Source organism: Acanthochromis polyacanthus, chromosome 23, assembly GCF_021347895.1.
Source record: "Acanthochromis polyacanthus isolate Apoly-LR-REF ecotype Palm Island chromosome 23, KAUST_Apoly_ChrSc, whole genome shotgun sequence".
Taxonomy (NCBI): domain Eukaryota; kingdom Metazoa; phylum Chordata; class Actinopteri; family Pomacentridae; genus Acanthochromis; species Acanthochromis polyacanthus.
In genome coordinates, this window is record NC_067135.1 from 2,319,196 (window position 1) to 2,342,062 (window position 22,867).

The 22,867-nt window shown below is 41.7% G+C and overlaps 2 protein-coding genes across 3 annotated transcripts; one reads left to right on the forward strand and one right to left on the reverse strand.

Annotated features, from left to right (window-relative positions):
- Nucleotides 1–1,104: 1,104 nt before the first annotated feature.
- slc10a7 (solute carrier family 10 member 7) lies at nucleotides 1,105–16,337 on the forward strand. 2 transcript variants are annotated; one of them, XM_051943988.1, is made up of 12 exons: nucleotides 1,105–1,350; nucleotides 4,802–4,884; nucleotides 4,951–5,087; nucleotides 6,138–6,213; nucleotides 6,334–6,408; nucleotides 7,185–7,268; nucleotides 7,345–7,510; nucleotides 8,420–8,471; nucleotides 9,382–9,455; nucleotides 10,182–10,327; nucleotides 10,771–10,803; nucleotides 13,581–16,337. In XM_051943988.1, exons 1-11 carry the CDS (start codon nucleotides 1,251–1,253, stop codon nucleotides 10,786–10,788), a joined length of 1,011 nt encoding a protein of 336 aa, XP_051799948.1. In that variant the 5' UTR covers nucleotides 1,105–1,250; the 3' UTR covers nucleotides 10,789–10,803; nucleotides 13,581–16,337. The 2 variants fall into 2 exon arrangements, with proteins under 2 accessions (XP_051799948.1, XP_022069208.1); XM_022213516.2 differs by lacking the exon at nucleotides 10,771–10,803.
- A 415-nt stretch (nucleotides 16,338–16,752) lies between these two features.
- On the reverse strand, nucleotides 16,753–22,617 carry LOC110964714 (mucin-5AC-like). Its single transcript, XM_022213515.2, has 5 exons — nucleotides 22,562–22,617; nucleotides 21,269–21,476; nucleotides 20,911–21,181; nucleotides 20,209–20,366; nucleotides 16,753–20,131 (listed from the first exon to the last, which is right to left on the reverse strand). Exons 1-5 carry the CDS (start codon nucleotides 22,598–22,600, stop codon nucleotides 17,940–17,942), a joined length of 2,868 nt encoding a protein of 955 aa, XP_022069207.2. The 5' UTR covers nucleotides 22,601–22,617; the 3' UTR covers nucleotides 16,753–17,939.
- Nucleotides 22,618–22,867: the final 250 nt, after the last annotated feature.

Below are 22,867 nucleotides of genomic sequence, written 5' to 3' on the forward strand. Positions count from 1 at the left end.
CAGAATATGGGACTGCAAGTAGCCCCCACATATATGACGACAAGAAATTTAATCTTCAATGACACTCTAAGACTCAGCATAACAAAAAATACACCTTCCAAAGACAACTGACAAAACAGAAGATAAATAAATTGTTAGCAGACTTGAGGAAACAACACTCTACTTTCAGAGTCTTGAGGTCAGTGATGCTGCAGTAAAAGCCAGATCACTACCAAACATTTGCCAACATCTGCTTTTTCTATCTGGACACCTTCAGCATACAGTTCTTCAGAAACTCTCCCTGAGTAAAAGGCCTGTTTGGCTGTCTCTTCTGTCACAATAAAGCTTACTTTCACTTTGTTTTCACTCTGCTGACATGTCACATTCTACTTTCTGCAGCTTCTGGTCTGCATGCAGGTTTTTCAGCTTGTCCTGATGTTTTGGCTCAAAGTGCCATCTTAGATTAAATTCCTTAATTACAGCCACATTAGCTCCACAAATAAAACACACAGTTTTACCGGCAATGTCAACATACATAAACTCAGCCTCCCATCGCTTTGAAAGGCTCTGTTTGCAGAATCAGCTTTTCTTTTCCACCTTTGTTAAGGGCTAGCTTTGACATTACGATAAGGTTGGACACATTAACAGACACTTGACTTGAATGATGCAGAAATGTTCCCAGGCAACCTATCATTCAACAAGGCAGCTGTTGCACTGCATTATGGGATCTGTAGTTTGTGTGTTATCAGTGTTTCATATCATCAGGCCATTAATAATAATAAATCAATGTACAATGATCTCACAGACCAGATATAAATATATTACAGGCCAGATATGGCCCACAGGCCTTGAGTTTAACACATGTACTCTAAGAGCATATTTTGACTCTCTAAGACAATAACTTCATTTTCTAGGGACCTGGCTTCACTCTGTAGGGGCGTGGCCTACACTAGAGGCATTTATTTATCATAATATGCTGCCATTTATTAAATCATGACCAGAAAACTAAATAATTGATTTTTTTATTTGTGCACCACAATTAGTGAGGCAAATATCAACTTCTTTTACGGTAATTGCAGCAAAATGTGCTGCGCCTCTCCTGCAGTCTTTACGGCTTCGTCATGACCCACGTGCCCGGAAGTAGATCCGGGTGTTGTGCATAGTGACAGAAAAAGCTCCAGAGAAGAAGAGGAAGCGGAGTTATGGAAAGTTGGCTCCAGCTGTAGAGACGGGAGGCCGGCGGGGAGCTCCGGAGCCCCGGCAGCTGAAACATGGGTCTCCTGGCGAGGCTGCGGAAAGAGTGGTTCATCATCGGGATCGTGCTTGTCATCCTGTCGGCCAAACTGCAGCCGAGCGTCGGAGTCAAAGGAGGTGAAACAGACTCATGAGAGTTTTTAGTTTACTCCTGATGTTTCAGGAAAACACTTTAAATTTTAAACCAATCTTTAGGAGTCACTTTAAACATCGGCGTGGTTCAGTTTCACTAAACAGCTTTTGCATTTTACTTAAACTACCAACTTTTACATTTAATTGATGAGTTTTTCCCCACAAAGACTGTTAGAAAAGAGCGAAAACTGAAGCAAAAATGTTACATTTCTGCTCAAATGCGTATTATTTCATAGATGTAGCGTATGCCGAAACACAGTGAGTGTTATTAGTGATATTTTTGTGTGAGTTGTTGGTCTGATGAATAAACGTATGTGTCTGAAGGGAGAGTTGATGTAAAATTTGACGTGTTTCGAACGGAATTTGGTTCGTTCACACACACAGTTCATTTAGACTGGGGCCGCTGGGATTTACTGCACACTGGGTCCTGTGTGTGTCTGTGTGTGTCCATGTGTGTCCTCGTCCGTGTGTGTCCTCCATACCTGCTCACACTGTAGTGACACGTTGCATTCAGCAGTCATGTCAACACAAACCGCTCCGCGCTCCCGTGTGCGCGGCCACGAGCATTCCTCTTATTAATTGTGTTATTTATTTACTCATAATTAACCCTGTAGGTCAAACTCGTCTTAGTTCAGGTTCCACATTCAGCCCAGTTTGATCTCAATTGGGCTTGAATTACAGCAAAATAACCTGCACAAAAAGTTAAAAAGCAGCGAAAAATTAACAAACAACAAAAACGAGACAGAAAGACAAAGCGAGAAACATGACTAAAAAAAAAAAAACATGCTCACAACGTAAGCGAGACAAAAAGGAAACACAAAATGACAAAATATTACAAAAATTAGACACAAAACCGCAAAAGTGAGAAACAAAATGAGACAAACTAAACAAAACAAGATGGAAAAATTAGACAAAAGTTACAAAGCAGCAAAAAAAATGGACAAATGATACAAAAGATGACAACAGTAAGAAAGAATGATTAAAAAAAACTAGACAACACAAACGAGACATAAAGGAAACATGAGACAAATGACAAAAACAACAAAAACAAGAGAAAATATAACAAAAATGAGAAACAAAAATGTCAAAAGAACAATGAACAATCTAGTATTTTACTTTATTTCCTAAGTAATAGTTTTAAATGTCACATAATTAATGTTTTATAATTAATTATGTTTTAGGACCTTAACTCTTTGTGGTTAAATTAATTAGACCCTCCAGAAAAACGCGGGCTAAAATCCTTGATTATGTGAATAAATATGCGGGGTGTTTATGACATTGTATGCGAGGAAATTGCGGAAAGTTGCAAAGTATGCGAATAGTTGTGAAATCTGCAAAAAATATGCGCGATTCACCTGCCGTTCTAGCCGCGGAGTGATGCATCCTCTAATCAGACACTGGGACTGCTGCGGGGTTACTGGACTGACAGCCTGTGCTCTGGGAGGGGGAGAAGCTCACAGCAGCACCTGCTGCTTGTTGAAAACAGTAACTGCAGAATGAGCCGAGTTTTCCTGTCAGTCTCCAAAATGGCAGAAAAAGTCGCTAGATTTGTCACTAGTTGCTTTTGACAAAAAAAAAAAGTCGCTAGGACGCTTTGGAAAGTCGCTAGATTTAGCGAGAAAATCGCAAAGTTGGCAACACTGGCGCCGCGCTCCACATCAGCTCGTGCTTCTGGTGTGTGTGTGTGTGTGTGTGTGTGTGTGTGTGTGTGTGTGTGTGTGTGTGTGTGTGTGTGTGTGTGTGTGTGTGTGTGTGTGTGTGTGTGTGTGTGTGTGTGTGTGTGTATGCACACACTGATGACGTCAGGCCGGGCGTCACATAAAATGTGACGCCCGGCCTGCGCTGTTTTGCGGGGATTATGCGGCCTTTTGGGAATAATTGACCCCTGCATAATCAGCGGCATTTTGGTGATTAATGCGGGAATTCATGCGATCGCATCAGGGCTGCACCAAACGACGCGTCGACGAGTCGTCTGAGCACGATACGTCATCAAAAGCGGAAGTGAGAGCGCAATGCAACAGAAATTCCCTTCCGACCAGAGCGCAGAACACGGATGAACGTCGGCGCGGCATCATGCATGTATTACGTATGCACGCTGCAGCGCGGACGTCCGCGTTCTATCGTAAACATGGATGTCAGCGTTTACTATACAGCTGTATCTAAACGCGGACGTCCGTGCTGCAGCGTGCATACGTAATACATGCATGATGCCGCGCCGACGTTCATCCGCTCACTTCCGCTTTTGATGACGTATCGTGCTCAGACAACTCGTCGACGCGTCGTTTGGTGCAGCCCTAGATCGCATAATCGCGTTTTTCTGGACGGTCTAATTAATCTGGCAAATTAGTATATTACATCATATTGTAGTTTCAGGTCAATTAATCAGGTGTATTTGCATAATAATCATAATAACCTCCATATTTACATTCGTCAGGGGCGTTTAAGTAATTATTAATGTTGCAGGATCTTCTACTATGCTATACTATGTAGTATTTTTACAATATTAATGTATTAAATTAGTAGATTTCTATATTCCAGGTGTGTTTTGTCCCTGAGGCAGCGCCACCTGCTGGAGAGAAAACAAGAGTTCAGAGATAAAACGAGTTTATCTGTATTGATTTCTGCTGCTTTATCTGATAAGCTGCTGTTTAATCCTCCAGGCTTCACCTCTTATCAGCTGATCAGATAAACGCTGAGCTACTGTTGGCGCGCTGCCTTCAGGGGCTGCTGGGAAATCCTGCTTCTCCAGCAGAGGTTACTGCCTGGTGGTTTGTCTCTGATTTAAGACACTGTTCTTTTATTAGACGTAGTTATAATGACTGTCATTATATTTTCATCTGGCTTGTTCAGTCCATCTTAGCTGGAAATGTGTTGTTTTGTTTTTTTTTACAGATTTTTGTCTCTTTGTATGCGTTTTATCTCCGTTTCTTTTATTTTAAATCCATAAAGTCCCCACTTTGAGCCTTTCAGTTTTTTATTTCTTTATTTTCAAATGGGACTGTGTTAACAAGAAACAACATCACGCTCCAAAATCTGTTTATTTAAAATGAGGACAGATGACAGACACAAAGCTCAGAAAATAAATGCTGTAATTAGTCATAATAACAAAGGTAGAGCACTAGTTATTCTTATTGGTCATCTTTACAAATCTTACTTCAGCAGTCTGCAAAACTGATTTTAAAAAAAAGAAACGTTCAAAATTAAACCAAAGATGAGCTTAAAATGATTCAAAAATGTCCAAAATTTGTCTGATGATGGCTTAAAATTGTTCAGAAAATGCTCCAAATCGGCCCAAAATTGGTCAAAGTGTCCTTCACAGTGTTCATTGTCTAGATGTTGGTGTTTAATATGTTTTTAGCGTGTATTCACCATGATATTACAGCCTCATCGGTCTGTTGCCATGGTTACAGGTGTAAATAACACTCTCCTCTATCAGGTCCGTTGAGGCCGGAGATCACCGTCGCCTACGTGGCCGTCTCTCTGATCTTCTTCAACAGCGGCCTGTCGCTGAAGACGGAGGTAAGAAACACGGCCGCGGTGCATTCAGGGGCTGCAGGAAACCGGACTGACTGTGTTTGTCTGTAGGAGCTGACCAGCGCTCTGCTTCACGTCCGCCTCCACCTCTTCGTTCAGTCCTTCACACTCGTCTTCTTCCCGCTGGCCGTCTGGACGCTGCTCAGAGTCCTTGAACTCACCACCATCGACCAGTGGCTGCTCAGAGGGTAGGAGTGTGTGAATACCGTTCTTTATTCTGGTCCCTGAAGGCAGCGTTCTGTACAAAGACCACATTCAGGTTTCTGCAGACAACACTGCACCTTTTTTAGAACTTTCTGACACCATGGAAACAGCAAGTTTCTAAAATGTTGTTCATAAATTAATAGAAGGTTTTGTAGTTTCACTCAGAAATGAAAATATTTATTAGTTTCAGTTCTTTTATGTCATAAATTGTGTCCCGTTTTGCCCCATTTTTAGTCATTTTGAACAGTTTTTCAGTCATATCAGAGATTTTTTTTGTCATTTTGGGCAAGAACGGGATGATTTTTTGAGAAGTTTTTGTCATGTTAGACACATTTTCAGTAATTTTGGATACATTTGGACTCAAATTTAGTCAGCTTGGACAGGTTTTGAGTCATTTTGGACAAATCTTGAGCCACTTTGGAGAAGTTTTAGTGTTTTTAGGCAGTGCATTCTGAGTAAACTTTCATATCAGCATGTGTGATAGGTGGTTGGTTGAATGAAAATGAAAGGAGCATTTTTAGGAGCATTTTTACACACAGACGACACCAGGATCATCTGATAAGTTTCCTCTTCTTTGTGACTCTGGATGGATTTAAACTGATCTGTTGTCGGTTTTTATCAGAGCTCAGTGTTTTTCCTCCTAAATGTCATGGTTCTATCTGCTGGACTGATGAAGTTCTGAGGATCTTTATCCTTAGAAATGATGGAAAAAATCCATTAAAAAAGGACTTTTTCCATCATTTCTGAGCCTCATCTCTTCATCTTCCTCCTCTGTGGATGTTAATGGTCTGAAACTCTGAAAATATTCATATTGTGAAGGTAAAACTTTGCTGCATTAAACAAAGTTAAGTAAGCTTTTGCTTCATCCATCCCATTTTCAAACCAAGATATATTTTTATGTCTGTTGTTAAAAGAGCTGTGTGCAGGTTTGAAATAAATGTTCTGAACTGAACTGAAAGTTACTGTAGATGAAGAACCAGGTGATTCCCTCTCCTCTTCATCCTCCTCTTCCTCCTGTTGTCCCGGTTGCCTAGGTTACAGACGGTGAGCTGTATGCCTCCTCCGGTTTCCTCCGCTGTGATTCTCACCAAGGCTGTCGGAGGAAACGAGGTAAAAAAAACCCCTAACAACATGAAAACACACACCGTGACACGTCCTCCAGTGTTAGACTACAGCACACTGTTGTTGTTACCATGGTGACCGGCGGTACGTGTGTGGGTGTGTTTTCAGGCTGCGGCCATCTTTAACTCGGCGTTCGGCAGCTTCCTGGGGATCGTCGTGACTCCAGTGCTGCTGCTGCTGTTCGTAAGTTTGACCTCTAAATCTGCTGTACGCTCTGATCCGGTGTTTCACTAAATGTTCATTCACGTCCCGAACTCCAAAAACCCTCCAGTGGATTCAAACATCCTAATTCTAACAACATTTATCATCCAGAAACTAAAAAAAAAGAGACACAAAATGCCAAAAACACGACACAAAACAAGAAAAAGGAGACAAAAAAATGGGAAAAAGAAAACGCAAAATGCCAAAATGAGACGTAAAATCCCCAAAATAAGTCGCAAATTGCCAAAGATAAGGCATAAAATGAGAAAAAGGAGACACAGTGCCATAAACAAGACACAAAAGACCAGAAATGAGACACAAAACATGAAAAAAGAGACACAAAATGAGAAAAAGGAGACACAAAATGCCAAAAATTGAACACAAAATTAGAAAAATGACAGAAAACGACGGAAACGGAACAGAAAAAAACTGAAATGTCATCAACAGGTGATGCTAACATGAATAATAATAATTATTTAAAATATTACGGTGGTTAAACAAAATATTCCCAAAATTAAAAGAGACACGAATGAAAAAATAAGATTTAAATTAAACTTTAACTGTTTTATTAGAGGTTCAGTTTGGGACGAGAGAAAACGACTTATTTGGTTTTTAAAAACATTTTCAAACATTCTTTTCTCCTAGTTTTAGTAAACTGACTGAACAGCTGCAGCTTTTACTGTTTTCTGCTTGAATTCTTTGACGTTTGATGGATCAGTAGATGTGGATTTATGTTCCGGTTCCGTCTCCTCCTGCAGCTGGGTTCTTCCTCCTCGGTTCCGTTCTCCTCCATCTTCTCCCAGCTCTTCATGACCGTGGTGGTTCCTCTGGTTCTGGGTCAGGTGAGCCCTCCTCCGTCCCTCTCGCTCCGTTCTGTTCTGGCGGCTGGCGGCTCACTCGCTGTGGTTCTGGTTCCAGGTGTGCCGCCGTTTCCTCAGGGAGCTCCTGGAGCGCCGGAAGCCTCCGCTGGGCGCCGTCAGCAGCTGCGTCCTGCTCATGATCATCTACACGACGTTCTGCGACACCTTCAGCAACCCCAGCATGGAGCTGGACCCCAGCAGCCTGCTGCTGCTCGTCCTCATCAGTCAGTCAGACTCACTGCAGCAAATATTCTCATTATGGGTCAAGTTTGAGCCACTTTGGATGATTTTTGCACATTTCAAGTCACTGAACAGAAGTTTTAATTAATTATCAAGAAAATTCAGTTCCATTACTCCAGGTTAAGTAATTTTGGACAAATTTCAACATGTTTGCAAGTCGTTTGAGACAGATTTTGAGTGATTACGGGCAAGTTTTAATTTGTTTGGACGACTCAGTTATTGTGAACAGATTTTGAGACTTGTTCAGGGTTATTTGGGACTTCTTTTGGGTCATTTACAACAAGATTTAACACATTTTGGACATATTTTCAGTCACTTTGTATCACTTTTAACACATTTTGTGAGATTTTTAGTAATTTTGAACAGATTTTAAGTCATTTAGGACTAATTTCAATTTGTTTTTTTCAGTTTTTTTGGACATATCTTCAATCATTAGTAGCATTTTTTTAATTAAAATTGAATCCTCCAGATGTGCTTTCAGACTTTTAGCTTTAATTGGAGGGTCTTTACATCATTTACAGCACATTTTATACATGCCTTCCACCTTTCTAAGTAACTGGCGGCTCAGCTGTCCAGCTGTGTGTTAGTCCCTCATTTTTTTATTTACAAGCTGCAGATTAAAGGTGTAGAGTTCATTTCAAGTGTAGTCGACTCTTAATTTGAAGTCCAGAGAGTTGTGAAGGAAGCCATCATTATTTATTAGTTATTTTACTTCTATTTGTGTGATTTAGTGTCAACATGAAAATGAACCACGTTAGTGTGACTTTTAAGCACTAAAAGAAGAAAACTGAGTTAATTACAGTGAACACAACTTATTTTACATCCACTGTGACACGAAAAGTTTCTACTACAGGTGAACTTTAACGGAGGTTTTATTTTTCGTATCTCTGCAGTTTTCTCCATTCAGATCAGCTTCATGCTGCTCACCTTTGCCTTCTCCACCAGGTCAGTCTCCTCCTTATCCTCTTTGTTTTAAACACTTCTGTCTGTTTAAATCCAGCTGAGTGGAGAAACCGGTCGAATGTGTTATTGGAACGTCTGGTTTGCTGCCAAATACTTTAACAATTAACCAATCAATCAAACTTTATTTATAGAGCACTTTTCATACAAAGAATGTAAGCAGTTGAAAGGAGAGAATGGAATCCAGTTTGTTTCCTTTTCAGGTTTAAACAAACTAAGTCACCGCATGAGACAAAGATATGAGCAAAGATTCACATAAAAATCAGTTTGCAAATCTACCGTTAAAATTAAATTAGAAAAAATATCCCTTAAGTCTGCAGAAACATGTTAGAAATGAAGAACTCAATAAAATCAGGCTCTGAGGAAACATTATCAATAAATCTCAGAATTATTTGTGTCGTTTTGTCTCATTTTGGAACAAAAAACACAAAAAGATGCAAAATTACCACCAAAAGATACAAAATTACCACATAAAGGTGCAAAAATAAGATGGAAAGATGCAAAAATGACCACAAAAAGATGAAAATCACTGAACAAAGTTGCAAAATCACCACAGAATGACAGAAAATCACTCCAAAAAGATGCAAAATTACAACAAAAAGATGAAAAATTATCATAGAAAAATGCAAAATCATCTTAGAAACATGCAAAATTGCTACAAAAGATGCAAAATCACCACAGAATGACAGAAAATCACTGCAAAAAGTTGCAAAAATTACCACAGAAAAATGCAAAATACTAAAAGTGAAGATTTAAACATGGCCTAAAGCTCCAGAAAACCAGATTTTTCTTCTAAAGAGGAACATCTGATACGTTCTAAAGTAGCAGAAACAGAAAACCATGAAAGTGCGTGGATGTTAAAGCTCAGTAACCACTGATGTGTTTGTTTCTGCAGGTCGGGTTCTGGGTTCAGTCCGGCCGATACTGTCGCCATCATGTTCTGTTCAACACACAAGTCGCTCACTCTGGGTACGAGAACCTCACAAAGACACAAATAATACTTAGAGAAATGCTTTATTTCAGGTTCATCTCCATCACTGATCATGCTGAAGTGTGTCTCTGTGTGTATCTCTGTGTGTGTCTCTGTGTGTGTCTCTGTGTGTGTCTCTGTGTGTGTCTCTGTGTGTCTCCGTGTGTGTCTCTGTGTGTCTCCGTGTGTGTCTCTGTGTGTGTCTGTGTGTCTCCGTGTGTCTCCGTGTGTCTCCGTGTGTCTCTGTGTGTGTCTCTGTGTGTGTCTGTGTGTGTCTCCGTGTGTGTCTCTGTGTGTGTCTGTGTGTCTCTGTGTGTCTCTGTGTGTGTCTCTCTGTGTCTGTGTGTGTGTCTCCGTGTGTCTCTGTGTGTGTCTCTGTGTGTGTCTCTGTGTGTGTCTCTGTGTGTGTCTCTGTGTGTGTCTCTGTGTGTGTCTGTGTGTGTCTCTCTGTGTCTGTGTGTGTGTCTCTCTGTGTCTCTCTGTGTCTCTCTGTGTCTCTCTGTGTCTCTCTGTGTCTCCGTGTGTCTCTGTGTGTCTCTGTGTGTGTCTCTGTGTGTCTCTCTGTGTCTGTGTGTGTGTCTCTCTGTGTCTCTCTGTGTCTCTCTGTGTCTCTCTGTGTCTCTGTGTGTCTCTGTGTGTCTCTGTGTGTCTCTGTGTGTCTCTGTGTGTCTCTCTGTGTCTCTCTGTGTCTCTGTGTGTCTCTCTGTGTCTCCGTGTGTCTTCAGGAATCCCGATGCTGAAGATCGTGTTTGAAGGCTACGAGCATCTGTCTCTGATCTCCGTTCCTCTGCTCATCTACCATCCAGCTCAGATCCTGCTGGGATCCGTCCTGGTGCCCAGTATCAGAGGATGGATGACCAGCAGACACAAGGTACACAACAGCTACCCAACAGCTACACATCTACCCAACATCTACCCAACATCTACCCAACATCTACCCAACATCTACCCAACATCTAGCCAACATCTAGCCAACATCTAGCCAACATCTAGCCAACATCTAGCCAACATCTACCCAACATCTACCCAACATCTACCCAACATCTACCCAACATCTAGCCAACATCTAGCCAACATCTACCCAACATCTAGCCAACATCTGGCCAACATCTAGCCAACATCTAGCCAACATCTAGCCAACATCTAGCCAACATCTGGCCAACATCTAGCCAACATCTAGCCAACATCTAGCCAACATCTAGCCAACATCTAGCCAACATCTACCCAACATCTACACATCTGCAGAACATGTAGAGAGCCTCTCCTCCCTGCTGTCCCTCTAACCCGCTAACAGTCCTGGTTTTTCTCCTACAGTCTGTTCTGTTGAGGTGAATCCTGTTCTTCTGAGTGAGTAGAAACCTGCTGAACTCTGGATTCATTCTTCTCAAATTAATTAATGAGTTAATTGGTTTTCTTCAGTCAGATCAGGTGACTTAAATCAAACTAATGAATTAACCTGTTAGTGTAGGAATAAGAATCAGAAAACATTTCATGGTAATTATCAGTTCAGACTTTATTAGATTATTTCACATTTGTTTCAGTTGATTTAAATCAGCCGTCGGCAATCGGCGGCAAAACGTGTGTGTGTCTCAGGAGTCATTTTTAATACATCCGTGATCAGAATTGAGACGTGTGTCCCAAGCAGCAGCGATCAGCCGTAGAATGAGCTCTGAGTGCAGCAGCGCCTCCTGCAGGCAGAATGCTGAATCACTGGTGGTGGGATTCTCTTTTTTATCTCATTAAAGGTTGTAAAAATCAGCTTCACCTCGTTACTAAACAGCGATTAACCCTCTGAACCCTGAGACAGTTTCCGGGTGATTTCTGCTTGTTTTTCCTCACAATGTTTTCACTTTTTCATCCTCATTTCCTCTGAAAACTCACAGCTGATTCAATCTTGGCTTTACAAATGTCCTGAGGAGGGTGGACTTTTTTGGATTTTTACAGAATCTTATTAGAGCAAATGAGTTATTTTTGACATTTCTAAAAACTAAAGCAAATAGAATGGAGTGATATTGATGAAATATCTGGATTTCAAGCTCAGATTTGGTTATTTTGACTAATGGAACCAACATTTCACATCTGATAGACTGATCTTGTGCAGTACTCAACTACCACTCCTAATACAGTGGGTAAGGAAAGTATTCAGACCCCTTGAAGTTTTTTCACTCTCTGTGTCATTGCAGCCATTTGCCAAAATCAAAAAAGTTCATTTTATTTCTCATTAATGTACACTCAGCACTCCATCTTGACAGAAAAAAAAATGAAATGTAGAATTTTTTGCACATTTATTAAAAAAGAAAAACTGAAATATCACATGGTCAGAAGTATTCAGACCCTGTGCTCAGTATTGAGTAGAAGCTCCCTTTCCAGCTCGTACAGCCATGAGTCTTATTGGGAATGACGCAACAAGTTTTTCACACCTGGATTTGGGGATCCTCTGCCATTCTTCCTTGCAGATCCTCTCCAGTTCTGTCAGTTTGGATGGTGAATGTTGGTGGACAGACATTCTGAGGTCTCTCCAGAGATGCTCAATTGGGTTTAGGTCAGGGCTCTGGCTGGACCAGTCAAGAACGGTCACAGAGTTGTTGTGAAGCCACTCCTTTGTTATTTTAGCTGTGTGCTTAGGGTCATTGTCCTGTTGAAAGGTGAACCTTCGGCCCAGTCTGAGGTCCTGAGCACTCTGGAAGAGGTTTTCCTCCAGGATATCTCTGTACTTGGCCGCATTCATCCTTCCTTCAATTGCAACCAGTCGTCCTGTCCCTGCAGCTGAAAAACACCCCCCCAACATGATGCTGCCACCACCATGTTTCACTGTAGGGATTGTATTGGGCAGGTGATGAGCAGTGCCTGCTTTTCTCCACACATACCGCTTAGAATTAACACCAAAAAGTTCAATCTTGGTCTCATCAGACCAGAGGATCTTATTTCTCATAGTCTGGGAGTCCTTCATGTGTTTTTTCAAACTCTATGCGGCTTTCATGTGTCTTGCACTGAGGAGAGGCTTCCGTCGGGCCACTCTGCCATAAAGCCCCGACTGGTGGAGGGCTGCAGTGATAGTTGACTTTGTGGAACTTTCTCCTATCTCCTGACTGCATCTCTGGAGCTCAGCCACAGTGATCTTTGGGTTCTTCTTTACCTCTCTCACCAAGGCTCTTCTCCCACCATTGCTCAGTTTGGCTGGACGGCCAGGTCTAGGAAGAGTTGTGCTCGTCCCAAACTTCTTCCATTTGAGGATTATGGAGGCCACTGTGCTCTGAGTGCTGCAGAAATTCTTTTGTAACCTTGTCCAGATCTGTGCCTTGCCACAATTCTGTCTCTGAGCTCCTTGGGCAGTTCCTTCCACCTCATGATTCTCATTTGCTCTGACATGCACTGTGAGCTGTAAGGTCTTATATAGACAGGTGTGTGCCTTTCCTAATCAAGTCCAATCAGTTTAATTAAACACAGCTGGACTCCAATAAAGAAGCAGAACCATCTGGAGGAGGATCAGAAGAAATGGACAGCATGTGAGTTAAATATGAATGTCACTGCAAAGGCTCTGAATACTTCTGACCATGTGATATTTCACTTTTTCTTTTTTAATACATTTGCAAACATTTCTACATTTCTGTTTTTTTCTGTCAAGATGGGGTGCTGAGTGTACATTAATGAGAAATAAAATGAACTTTTTTGATTTTGGCAAATGGCTGCAATGACACAGAGTGAAACATTTCAAGGGTCTGAATACTTTCCGTACCCACTGTATATTGTTTATAGAGTTTTAGAATGTTTTATAGTGTGTATTGTTGGTGTCCTTAGGAGCGCCTCTTTAAATTTTGTTGTACTTCGTGTTATGACAACAAAGGATTTCTATTCATTTTGTAGATTCATTTCCTGTATTTTTAGGATGTCTTTTAAGCACACCGGCTGGTTTTAGGGTTCAGATGGGAAATGCTGCAACTGGAGGAGCTTCTGTTTAGATCCTCAAAGCGAAATAATCCCAGAATTCCGTGTTTAAATGTGTGAAAGTCGTCTTCCTGATGGTGACGGGGATTTAATCACCAGATTTCATTTTAATAATCCTGCATTTAATTGTAGCATTGTGTTTTTTCTTCTCTGACTTTGTGTTTCTGTTGTTTGTCCAGGCGGTGAAGCTGTCGGCTCTTCAGCCCGTCTGACGTTGACGAATCGAAGCTTCAGCGTCGCTGTGAAACCTTTGGGACTGCGGCGGAGGGATACATTAGTGCCTTATTACAACCAATCAACACAGACCTCAGTGCCGCCTCCACATTTCTGCTACAAAAAGAAACTCGTATTTCCACATTTTATATTTAAAAGAAGCACATGTTTTATTTTTATATGGACTATCTGCAAATTCCTACAAACTGAGGATGGCTGTGCTTTTCTTTTTGGGTTTGAGAATCTTACCGGGAGTTCTGGGACCATCTTCTTATTTTTCTACTCTCAGCTCACTGCTACTGCCAGAAAGTGATGTTTGTGACTTTATCGTGTGTCACTCGCTGTATTGTCTGACATTAATATACAGTATAATCAGAGCTGTTTGGGTTTATGACCTCCTGAAATTGCTCGTGTGTCTGTAGAAAGAGTCCTGTGGTGAGGAGACGGTGAACTGGTGCTCTGTCCGACAGGTCAACAGCATGAAGGTGGCGGTAGGAAGTCTGATCTGACCAAGTCTGTGGTCCACAAGGGCATTTTTAACTTGGACCAATAAAGAGAGCAGAAAAAACACAAGTCTTCAGTGAAATCAGGCTCTAAATGTTCGTCTATATGCAGACGATACTCTGTTATACATAGCTAACATGTTCCACAAACCAAAGTCTGGTTTAAAGATGTTCTGATTTTACTGAAACAAGGATCTGTTAGAACACGCTGGAACCAGATTTCCGTATTCAGACACAGGATAGTAAATGCATCATCATCAGAACCAAATATACATCTGTATGTAGACGATACTGTGTTCTCAGTAAGTTAGGAAGTTTCTTTGTTCCGCCAACAAAAGTCCGGTTTAAAGACATTGATGTTCTGATTTCATTGAAAAAATGTGATCTGTTGGAACCAGCTGGAACCAGATTACCATATTTAGAGGCAGGACAGTGAATGCATCATCATCAGAACCAAATATGCACCTGTATGTAGACGATACTCTTTTCTCAGTAAGTCATGAAATGTCTTCGTTCCGCTAACCAAAGTCCGGTTTAAAGATGTGGATGTTCTGTAAATGTGATCCGACTGGATTTTGCTAAAACAATCTCATCTGCTGGAAGTAGTTGAAGTTCTGGAGCCAGATTATCGTGTTCAAATGCAGGACAGTGAATGCATCATCATCAGATCCAAGTATACATCTCTATGTAGACGATACTCTGTTCTCAGTAAGCTATGAAGTTTCTTGGTTCCACCAACCAAAGTCTGGTTTAAAGACATTGAGGTTCCGATTTTACTGGAAAAGATGATCTGTTAGAACCGGCTGGAAACAGATTCCTCTATTCAGACACAGGACAGTGAATGCAACCAAAGTCCAGTTTAAAGATGTGGATGTTCTGTAAACATTCTTGGCTTCGTGATCCATCTGGATTTTGCTGAAACAATCTGAACCAGTTGAAGTTCTGGAACCAGATTACCGTATTCAGAGGCCTGACAGTGAATGCATCATCACCAGAACCCATCAGATGTGGAGCTGCATCGGATTGTTACTATCCAGACCAGAACCACAGTGTTTCCTCTATGGACCAATCTGACATTAATAAGGGCAGGACTTTGCTCAGGGGCACTCAGGAAGCATCTCTGTATGTTTCTTCTTTCACTACCGGCCTTATATTCTCTGGTGTTTCTGATTCTGGACACCTTCATTGACAGTTAGAGGACTCTGGTAATCAACTCAGCTGATTGGGTTTCTGTAGCAGCAGGAGATGACTTTAGTTCTGACAGCTTCCTGAACAACCACTGCTAGTTGTAGCGCTGCTGGTTGTGTTAGTTAGGATGAAGTCCAGCCTGTGAACCACCCGGTTACCCAGTCTATCTGAGGGTTGATTTGTTTGTTGACCTGCTCTCAACGAACTCTAGTTGCCTTCCAGGATTGATCCATTATTTTATGCGTCAGGAGGAATAGACTACCTGTAACTCCTCTGTGTTTTTACAGCTTTGGACCGGTCCAACCTGACAGAGGCTGTTAGGTCTGATTTATTTGATGCTTACCAAACGTTTACTGGTGTCGACTCCAAACTAATGGACATCGTGTTGAAGAAGTTCAAACAGGCGGTTTATCACAACTCAGCCAACAGTTGGGTTCTTCCATCTGAAATCATCAGAGACCTTCTGTTGGACCCTTTTTCATTTGCTTTAATATATCAATCTAAAATTTCCCAATTCTCTTTATAAATATCCAGAGTTAATGTTAAGAAGTGGATCAGTGTTTCCCAAAGTCCAACATGACAAATGTCTCATTTTGTTGAAGATGTTCAGAAGTCTGGCTGTCACCCTGAGGGCATTTTAAACTCTGGAGTTTGATAATTGCACTTTTTAAAAAAAAAAATTGATTTCAGCTGCAGTGGAAACAAGCTGTGACTAATTTATTGAACTAGTTAACAGACAGTGGATTGTTTTAACACCCAAGTCCAGTATTTGCTCTTTTAGCTCATTTTTTTGAAACGACCTCATCGGATTTTTCACGTTTCTGACTTCTTGAGTCCGTTACTGTGGAGCGTTTTGGAGCTTTTACAGCTTAAATGTCTTTATATTGGTCGTCCAGGTAACAGTTGAGTTTACAGTCTTTCCCGGTTTACAGTGTGATTGTTTTACCTGAACTTTATGTGGGGAACAAAGACAGCGAGTCGATGTGTGGGTCTGTTCTTGTACTTGCTGATTAAAAAATATGAAGAAATGAACACCAAAAATTTTTTCTTTTTTCTGTAGCACACTGCCACCTTCTGGACTGGTACGGTAACAGCAGGGGTTTTAATCGGTTTGCAATAATGTGATAACTGCACTGTTTTTATTCTATTAATCCTAAGTCCTCAGTAACTTACAGATAAACTCTGGAATAAATCCTGTGTTTGTTCTCTGACCAAACGTTTCGCTCTGGCAGATCATTAGCTCCTCTGACCCGACTCTTCTGGACAGATGGCTCTTCTGTCACATCGTTTGGAAGCAGGAATGAAAACGTGAGACTGTGGACGTCCTGCCAGCTCGCCGAGGCTTTGTGCTGCTTTTAACACAGAAACCAAACCAGAGTCGGTAACAGAAGCAGCTCTGCTTTTTATATGGCCTCAAACTGCACCAGATAAAGAAATACGCAGAGAATAGTGCTGAAAATATACTTTATTATCAAAGCATTCACATGACCTAGTATGACAAATCAAGGTCAGTGGATAGTAGTTTGACCTCTTTGTAAAAAACAAATCTAAATATTAGTAAAGCAAATCAGCGTACATGTTCTTCTCTTATACAAATCTAAATAATCAGTCCCAGAGATGGACTTTCGTCAAATATGGACTTTTCGTAAACATAAAACTCAGTATCCACCAAATGGTGTTCGTCATTGCGTCCTCCTTGGTAGATTACCTTTTTGACATGTGAAGACAGATTGTAGTTTTAGTTAATTGATTATATTGGGAGCAAAACATCCTCAGAGTCTGAAATATTTGGCCAAGAGCTTTAGCTGAGCACAGATTGACAATCTGGAAAAGATTTTTCTCACTGTAGAAGCTGCAAACAGATAAAGACCTAACACTGTGGCCCCAAGTTCAAGGTTTAAATGATTCATCCTCCACAGCGTTATTGTGCTCAGTAAATATCAGGTTCAGGTTGGCCTAAATTGTGACCAAATGTGATTCATCCTCTGAGGATCATGAACATCCACAGACAGTTTCACAGTTAAAGTTACCAAAGATTTATCTGCTGAACAAAAACTAAACGTCTGTGGGTCATGAAACTTTGACGAGATCTCAGTCTGAACAGCAAAACACATTGGCTTCAAAAATGCGCGTTGTATATGTAAAAAACATTTTGTTTCATTCATTTACTGTCATTATGATTTTAGAATACTGCCAGATAGCTTAGCTTAAACGCTAACCAGAAACACATGCTAAGCTAGGAAGCTATAAGTTTAACCTTCATACTATGAATACTTTCAGAGGTAAAGGAACTTGAAGTACATAGAGATGCGTCCAAACTTATTAATGGACTTTTTCCATCATTTCTGAGCTTCATCAGTGCAGCAGACAGACACATGACATTTTAGGATGAACAAAACTGTTGAAAACTGCATCCAAATCAGTTTTACATCCTGACCCCAGGCGTCACAATCAAAAGAATAAATCTGTTTTTTGCTTAGCATCAATGTTACTTCTTCATTGTACAGCCAGAAGCTAAAATGTCTGAAAAAGTAACTATAAGTGTGAAATTTGGGCCCACCTCTATGTACTTCAAGAGCCTGAAAGAAGGTTAAACTATCCATTTTGGTGTCAGACTGTGTTGTCAGTCTTCTTTTAGTCTCCAGGTGGCGCCAGAATGTCGTACTCTGCCAGCAGTACGAAGCTGTTCTCCCTGATTTTTCGGACCCGGACCAGATCTCCGCACTCCTGGACCTGAATCATTCCTCTCTCTCCTCTGCCGTACTCCCTCTCCCTGTCGTTTAGCGTCACGGCGGTCCGTTTGCCGCAGGCCTGCCGGTACACGTACCGGACCCCCACCACCAGAACCATGCCCAGACCAGCAGAGCAGCCCAGCAGCATGCCCAGCTCCCAGGCACTGTGTCTGGGGATGATGTCTGGATACTTCCCTTCCTTGTCTGGAGGTCTGGATGGATTGGAAGGACGATTGGGTTTGGTATCAGCTTTGGGAAGGTTTGGTTTGAGGTTTGGGTGTGGTTTAGGGTTTGGGTGAACAACTGTTCTTGGTGTTGGAAGGTTGAGGCTGAACTCTCGTTCAGATGATGCGATGTGGTTCTGGATTAGCAAACTCTGAGCTATAGTGAGTTCCTGGGAGGGAACCGGGGACAAGGAGGAGGTGAAGGGATTGTATAGAGATCGACGAGGAGCTGGAGAAGGTCCAGGGTGAGGGGAGGTGACGAATGAGATGGAAGAGGAAGAAGATGGTAAAAAGGAAGAAGATATTGAAGAAGATGTAAAAGAAATTGGAGAAGGAGTTGGTGAGATGGTGGAAGAAGAAGCTGAGGCTGAATTTGTGACAGAGGAGGTTAAAGGAGTCGAGAAAGAAGGAGATGAAGGAAGAGGAGCTGCTGATGAATAGTTGATGGAGGTTACGTAAGGTTTGGTAGAAGAGGAAGGTTGGGCAGAAGGTAAATGAGGTGGAGTGGATATCGGGGAAGGAGAAGGAAGGGCGGAAAGAACTGGAGCTGTTCTGGGTTGATTCTTCATGAAGGTGGAGGAAGAAGAATGGATGGACACTGTCGACCTGAAGAATGGAGGCATGGTTACCACTGATCCAGAGGGATGAGGACGAGAGGTGGAGCTCAGATGGACTACAGAAGAGGTGAACAAAGAGGAGGATGAAGACGAAGAGTAAAGGCTGGAAGATTCTGGAAGAGATGGAGGAGGGGCTGAAGGAACAGAGGCAAAGACTGGACTCATGGTTGTGATCTCTGGTCTAGACTTCAGATCTTCCAGTGTGAAAACTCGAGTGTTGAAAGGTTGAGGAGTTACTGAGGATGGAGTTAGCTTCTGTCCAGTTGGAGACCATGGCTGGGAAGAAAAACCGGAAGCCTCAGGTGGTATCTCAGACTGAGGCTGGTCTGTCTGAACAAAACTAACTTGGGTTTGAGTTCCAGTTTCTTGATGAAAGCTGCTGGTAGACTGAGGACCTGTGGATCCAGATGGAGTGTTTTGAGGCTGGAGGGACAGAAGTTTGGCCTGAGGAAGGGATGAAGTTTTGTTGGACTGGAGAAAAGACTGAAGGGTGGGAGATTCAGACAACAGAACCGTGATTGAACTGGTTTCTGACTGAGAATGGAGCTTAGATGATGATGTTTGGGGGAATAAAGAGGTCAGACTTGTAACAGTTTGGTGCTGGAGAACAAGTCTGGATGTAGAAGTTTGAAACCAAAGAGGCTTTGGAGAAGAAGTTTTGGGGTGAGGATTTTGAGACCAACTTCCTGTTTGGGCTTTGATTGGATTATTTTGGGACTCAGTTGGACCTGAGTCGGTCTGTGTAGAATTTTGTTGTTTCTGGGTTGGTTTTCTCGGATTCTCAGATGAGGATCTTTGGGTGTTGGTCTTGGTTGAAGGTACAGCTGAGGTGGTGGTTTCAGTGGGTAGATTCAGATCTTTACTCTCCGTCTGTACATCCTTCAGAGGAATGGTGGTAACAAGGTAGTACAGGAAGGAATCAGGGCTGGTTGAGGATTGAAATGGGGTGTTTGTTGGAACTGTGGAGGTCGAATCCAAACCTCCAAAGCTCCTGGACTCCTCAGGTTGAGTACTGGTGTAAAAGCCTTCAGTTACACCTGGAAGAGATTCTGAAGGAACATTCTGAAGAGATCCTAAAGCTGTAGAGTTATTCTTTCCACCGAGAACTTGATTTATTGGAAAGTCAACTCTGAGCGACGCTGAAGTCACAGAGCTACTCATCTCCATCGCTGGACGAGTGACTTCTGTTAGTGTTTTTATAGATTTGTAGACCTGAGTTCCTCTGATTGTTCCTGTCAAGGGTCTCATTGTAGCTGCAACAAGGTGAGAGGACAGAGCAGGTCAGTTCTGATGAAGTCTGGATTTTATAACACTGTGAAGGCTTTCTTACCCGGCAGGACGTTGACTTTATCCCACGGCATTGTAGAAACTGTACTCGCTCCACCACTCCATCCAGTGGTAATCCCACGCCAGTGACGACTCCCATCATGCACCACTGCAGACTCAATACCTGCCCAGTACACAAAGTAGGACTGGACCACAGTGATGCTGCAAAACACAAGATACAGGTCAGTGCAGAGTTCAGTAAAAGTTTAAAATGTTATGTCTATCTGCTGCACTGATGAAGTGATGAGGCTCAGAAATGATGGAAAAAATCAGTTAAAAATTGACTTTTTTTCATCACTTCTCATCAGAAATGCTGGCTCGAAAAAGTGCAAAGTGCAGTTCTTTAAAATCAAGTTGGTACCATGGCCCCAGAAAGTGTTTCTTTGTAATGGATCCATATTTCTAATAATAAAATCTAGTCTTTGGTCGACATTTCACCAATTTTAGAGGCTCTAACATCAACAGAATCTGATGTTTTAAAATTTGACCAGACAAGGTTCCAGAACCTGGTGGTCGTAGAGGTGCAGATGTTCATAGAGGTCTCCATAGTAGCTCTAAGTACTTCATGGGTCTGTAACTCTGAAAATATTCATAGACTGAAGGTAAGACTCTGCTTCATTAAATGAAGTTACTGTAGCTCAGTTCTGATGAGGTTGGGTCATAACTTTGTTCAGGTTTGGACCCGTCTAACTGTATCTAGACTCACTAGAACCGGATATCTCCCGTCGGTACATCCGGGGCTCTCCACACAAACGACAGGTTCCTCTTCAGCTGTTTGTCAGAGTGAGTGATGGCGTCGCCCTCCGACAGACAGTTCAGTTTGTGGGTGCCGGGTGGAGTCAGAGTCCAGGAGCCGCCCACCAACACCGGGGGCCCGACCCGGACCCCAGAACCTCCATCAGCCCGACGCCTGGTCCCCTCCACACTGCGGGCCTGGAGCAGGAAACCCATGAAGTCCCGAGAGCTTCGAACCGTCACTGAGAACAGAGACACCAGCAGATTAGTTATAGTAGTTTAACAGGGTGGTTAACTAGTCAGTGAGATAGACTGTAGTTAACTAGTACCTGTGACTAGCTGTCCTGGTAGGTAGGTGGAGGCGGATGTTCGGATGGACACGTAGCTGATCTGGGGGTCCTGAGGATGAGCCCGGATGTGGACAGGAGTCATTCCCTGACAGGAGGCGGGGCTAGCTCCACGGGAGAACGGCAAGGTGGGCAGAGCCAGTGAGAACAAGACCACACCCACCCCGAAACACCGCAGGGTGGACGACATCTAAACACACACGGATTTTATGTTTATGCCAATTAAAAAGAAGAGACAGAAAGTCTGAATACATGAAAATACAAGTTAAAGGACGTTCTGAGCACAGATTAGTGAGGAACCAAAAGTCAGGGGTCAAAATGAGGCACAAAGAGACATAAAAGAGCCAAAATAGCTACAAAAGATCATAGAGAAGCACCAACATGAGACACAAAATGACCAAAAATGCCGGAAACCACAAACAGATGAAAAATGACCAATATGAAATGCAACATCAGCCTCAAGATGAAAAATGCAGCAACAAAGATGCATAAAATGTCAAATATGAAACAAAAACTGACTACAAAGAGACGTAAAACTGCTGCATATGTGTATAAAGCAACAAAAACGGCACAACACAATCAAATTTGATGCAAAATCTACAGAAAGACATGCCAAACAGATGCAAAATGACCAAAATAAGTCACCAAAAACAGTCAGAAAAGAGATCCTCAGTGTTTCCGCAGAGCAGAGATTAAACTAATTTAATCCATAAATAGTTAAATATCTACACTATGTGGAGCCTCCGTTGTTTTCAGTGTTGGTAACATCTATAGAAACACATCGATTCAGGTTTTTGTGTTATTTTTCCATCATTCTATCCTGACAGAAGACGAATTCTCTCTCCTTCCATAGAGTTTCAGGAGTTTATGTTACAGAGAAAAATGAACCATGGTGAAGAAAAATGAGACGGAAACAGTCAAACATGGAGAAGAACACATCGTATAATTATGTACAAATAAAAACAAACACAGAAAGACATTAAATGACCCGTCTAAGAATAAATGTGAGGTTTTCTTGCCATTTTTTGTCATTTTGGTTCAGAAAAACACCTTGTTTTATTGTTTATTTTACATTTTTGTCCACACAAGAATAATTTAATGTTTGAAATGTGTTTATTTTTCATTTTGTAGCAGATTTTGAACAATTTGATGATTGAAAAAGAATGAAAAAGATTTAATAAATGATTAAACACAGCTGATAAACGATAAAGATAATAGATTAGTAACGGATGGATCGCTGTTTCTTTTTGTGTAAATTGATTGAATAATTCTCACCCTGAAGCTGTTTCGGTTCATCCTGCAGCTCAGAATCATTGAACTGAACCGAGAGTTTGTTGTGAGAGGATTTAGAGTTTCAGGATGTGGAGGGAGGAGGAGGAGGAGCGTAGAACCAGAACACGTAGAGCTGCAGGTTACAGCCTCACAGAGTTTATGGTTTTATTTACTGAAAATGATGCGTCCGCCTCAGTTATTTAACAAGTGCTAGTTTTGCCTCTTTTATGAGTATAAATTGATTTAACCAGTTTAAAAGTGGAAAAAGGTTTAATATTTGAATATATGGCTTGAAAATGAAATGTGTTC

Bases quoted from the DNA above. Each gene is read 5' to 3' on its own strand.
- LOC110964714 (XM_022213515.2), bottom strand. From the start codon at position 22,600: ATGATTCTGAGCTGCAGGATGAACCGAAACAGCTTCAGG. The intron at 20,367-20,910 runs GTGAGTCTAGAT...TGTGTTTTGCAG, and splicing joins ACGGGAGATATCCGGTTCTA to CATCACTGTGGTCCAGTCCT. The intron at 20,132-20,208 runs GTAAGAAAGCCT...ACCTTGTTGCAG, and splicing joins TAAAGTCAACGTCCTGCCGG to CTACAATGAGACCCTTGACA.
- slc10a7 (XM_022213516.2), top strand. From the start codon at position 1,251: ATGGGTCTCCTGGCGAGGCTGCGGAAAGAGTGGTTCATCATCGGGATC. The intron at 6,409-7,184 runs GTAAGTTTGACC...CTCCTCCTGCAG, and splicing joins CAGTGCTGCTGCTGCTGTTC to CTGGGTTCTTCCTCCTCGGT. The intron at 10,328-13,580 runs GTACACAACAGC...TTGTTTGTCCAG, and splicing joins GGATGACCAGCAGACACAAG to GCGGTGAAGCTGTCGGCTCT.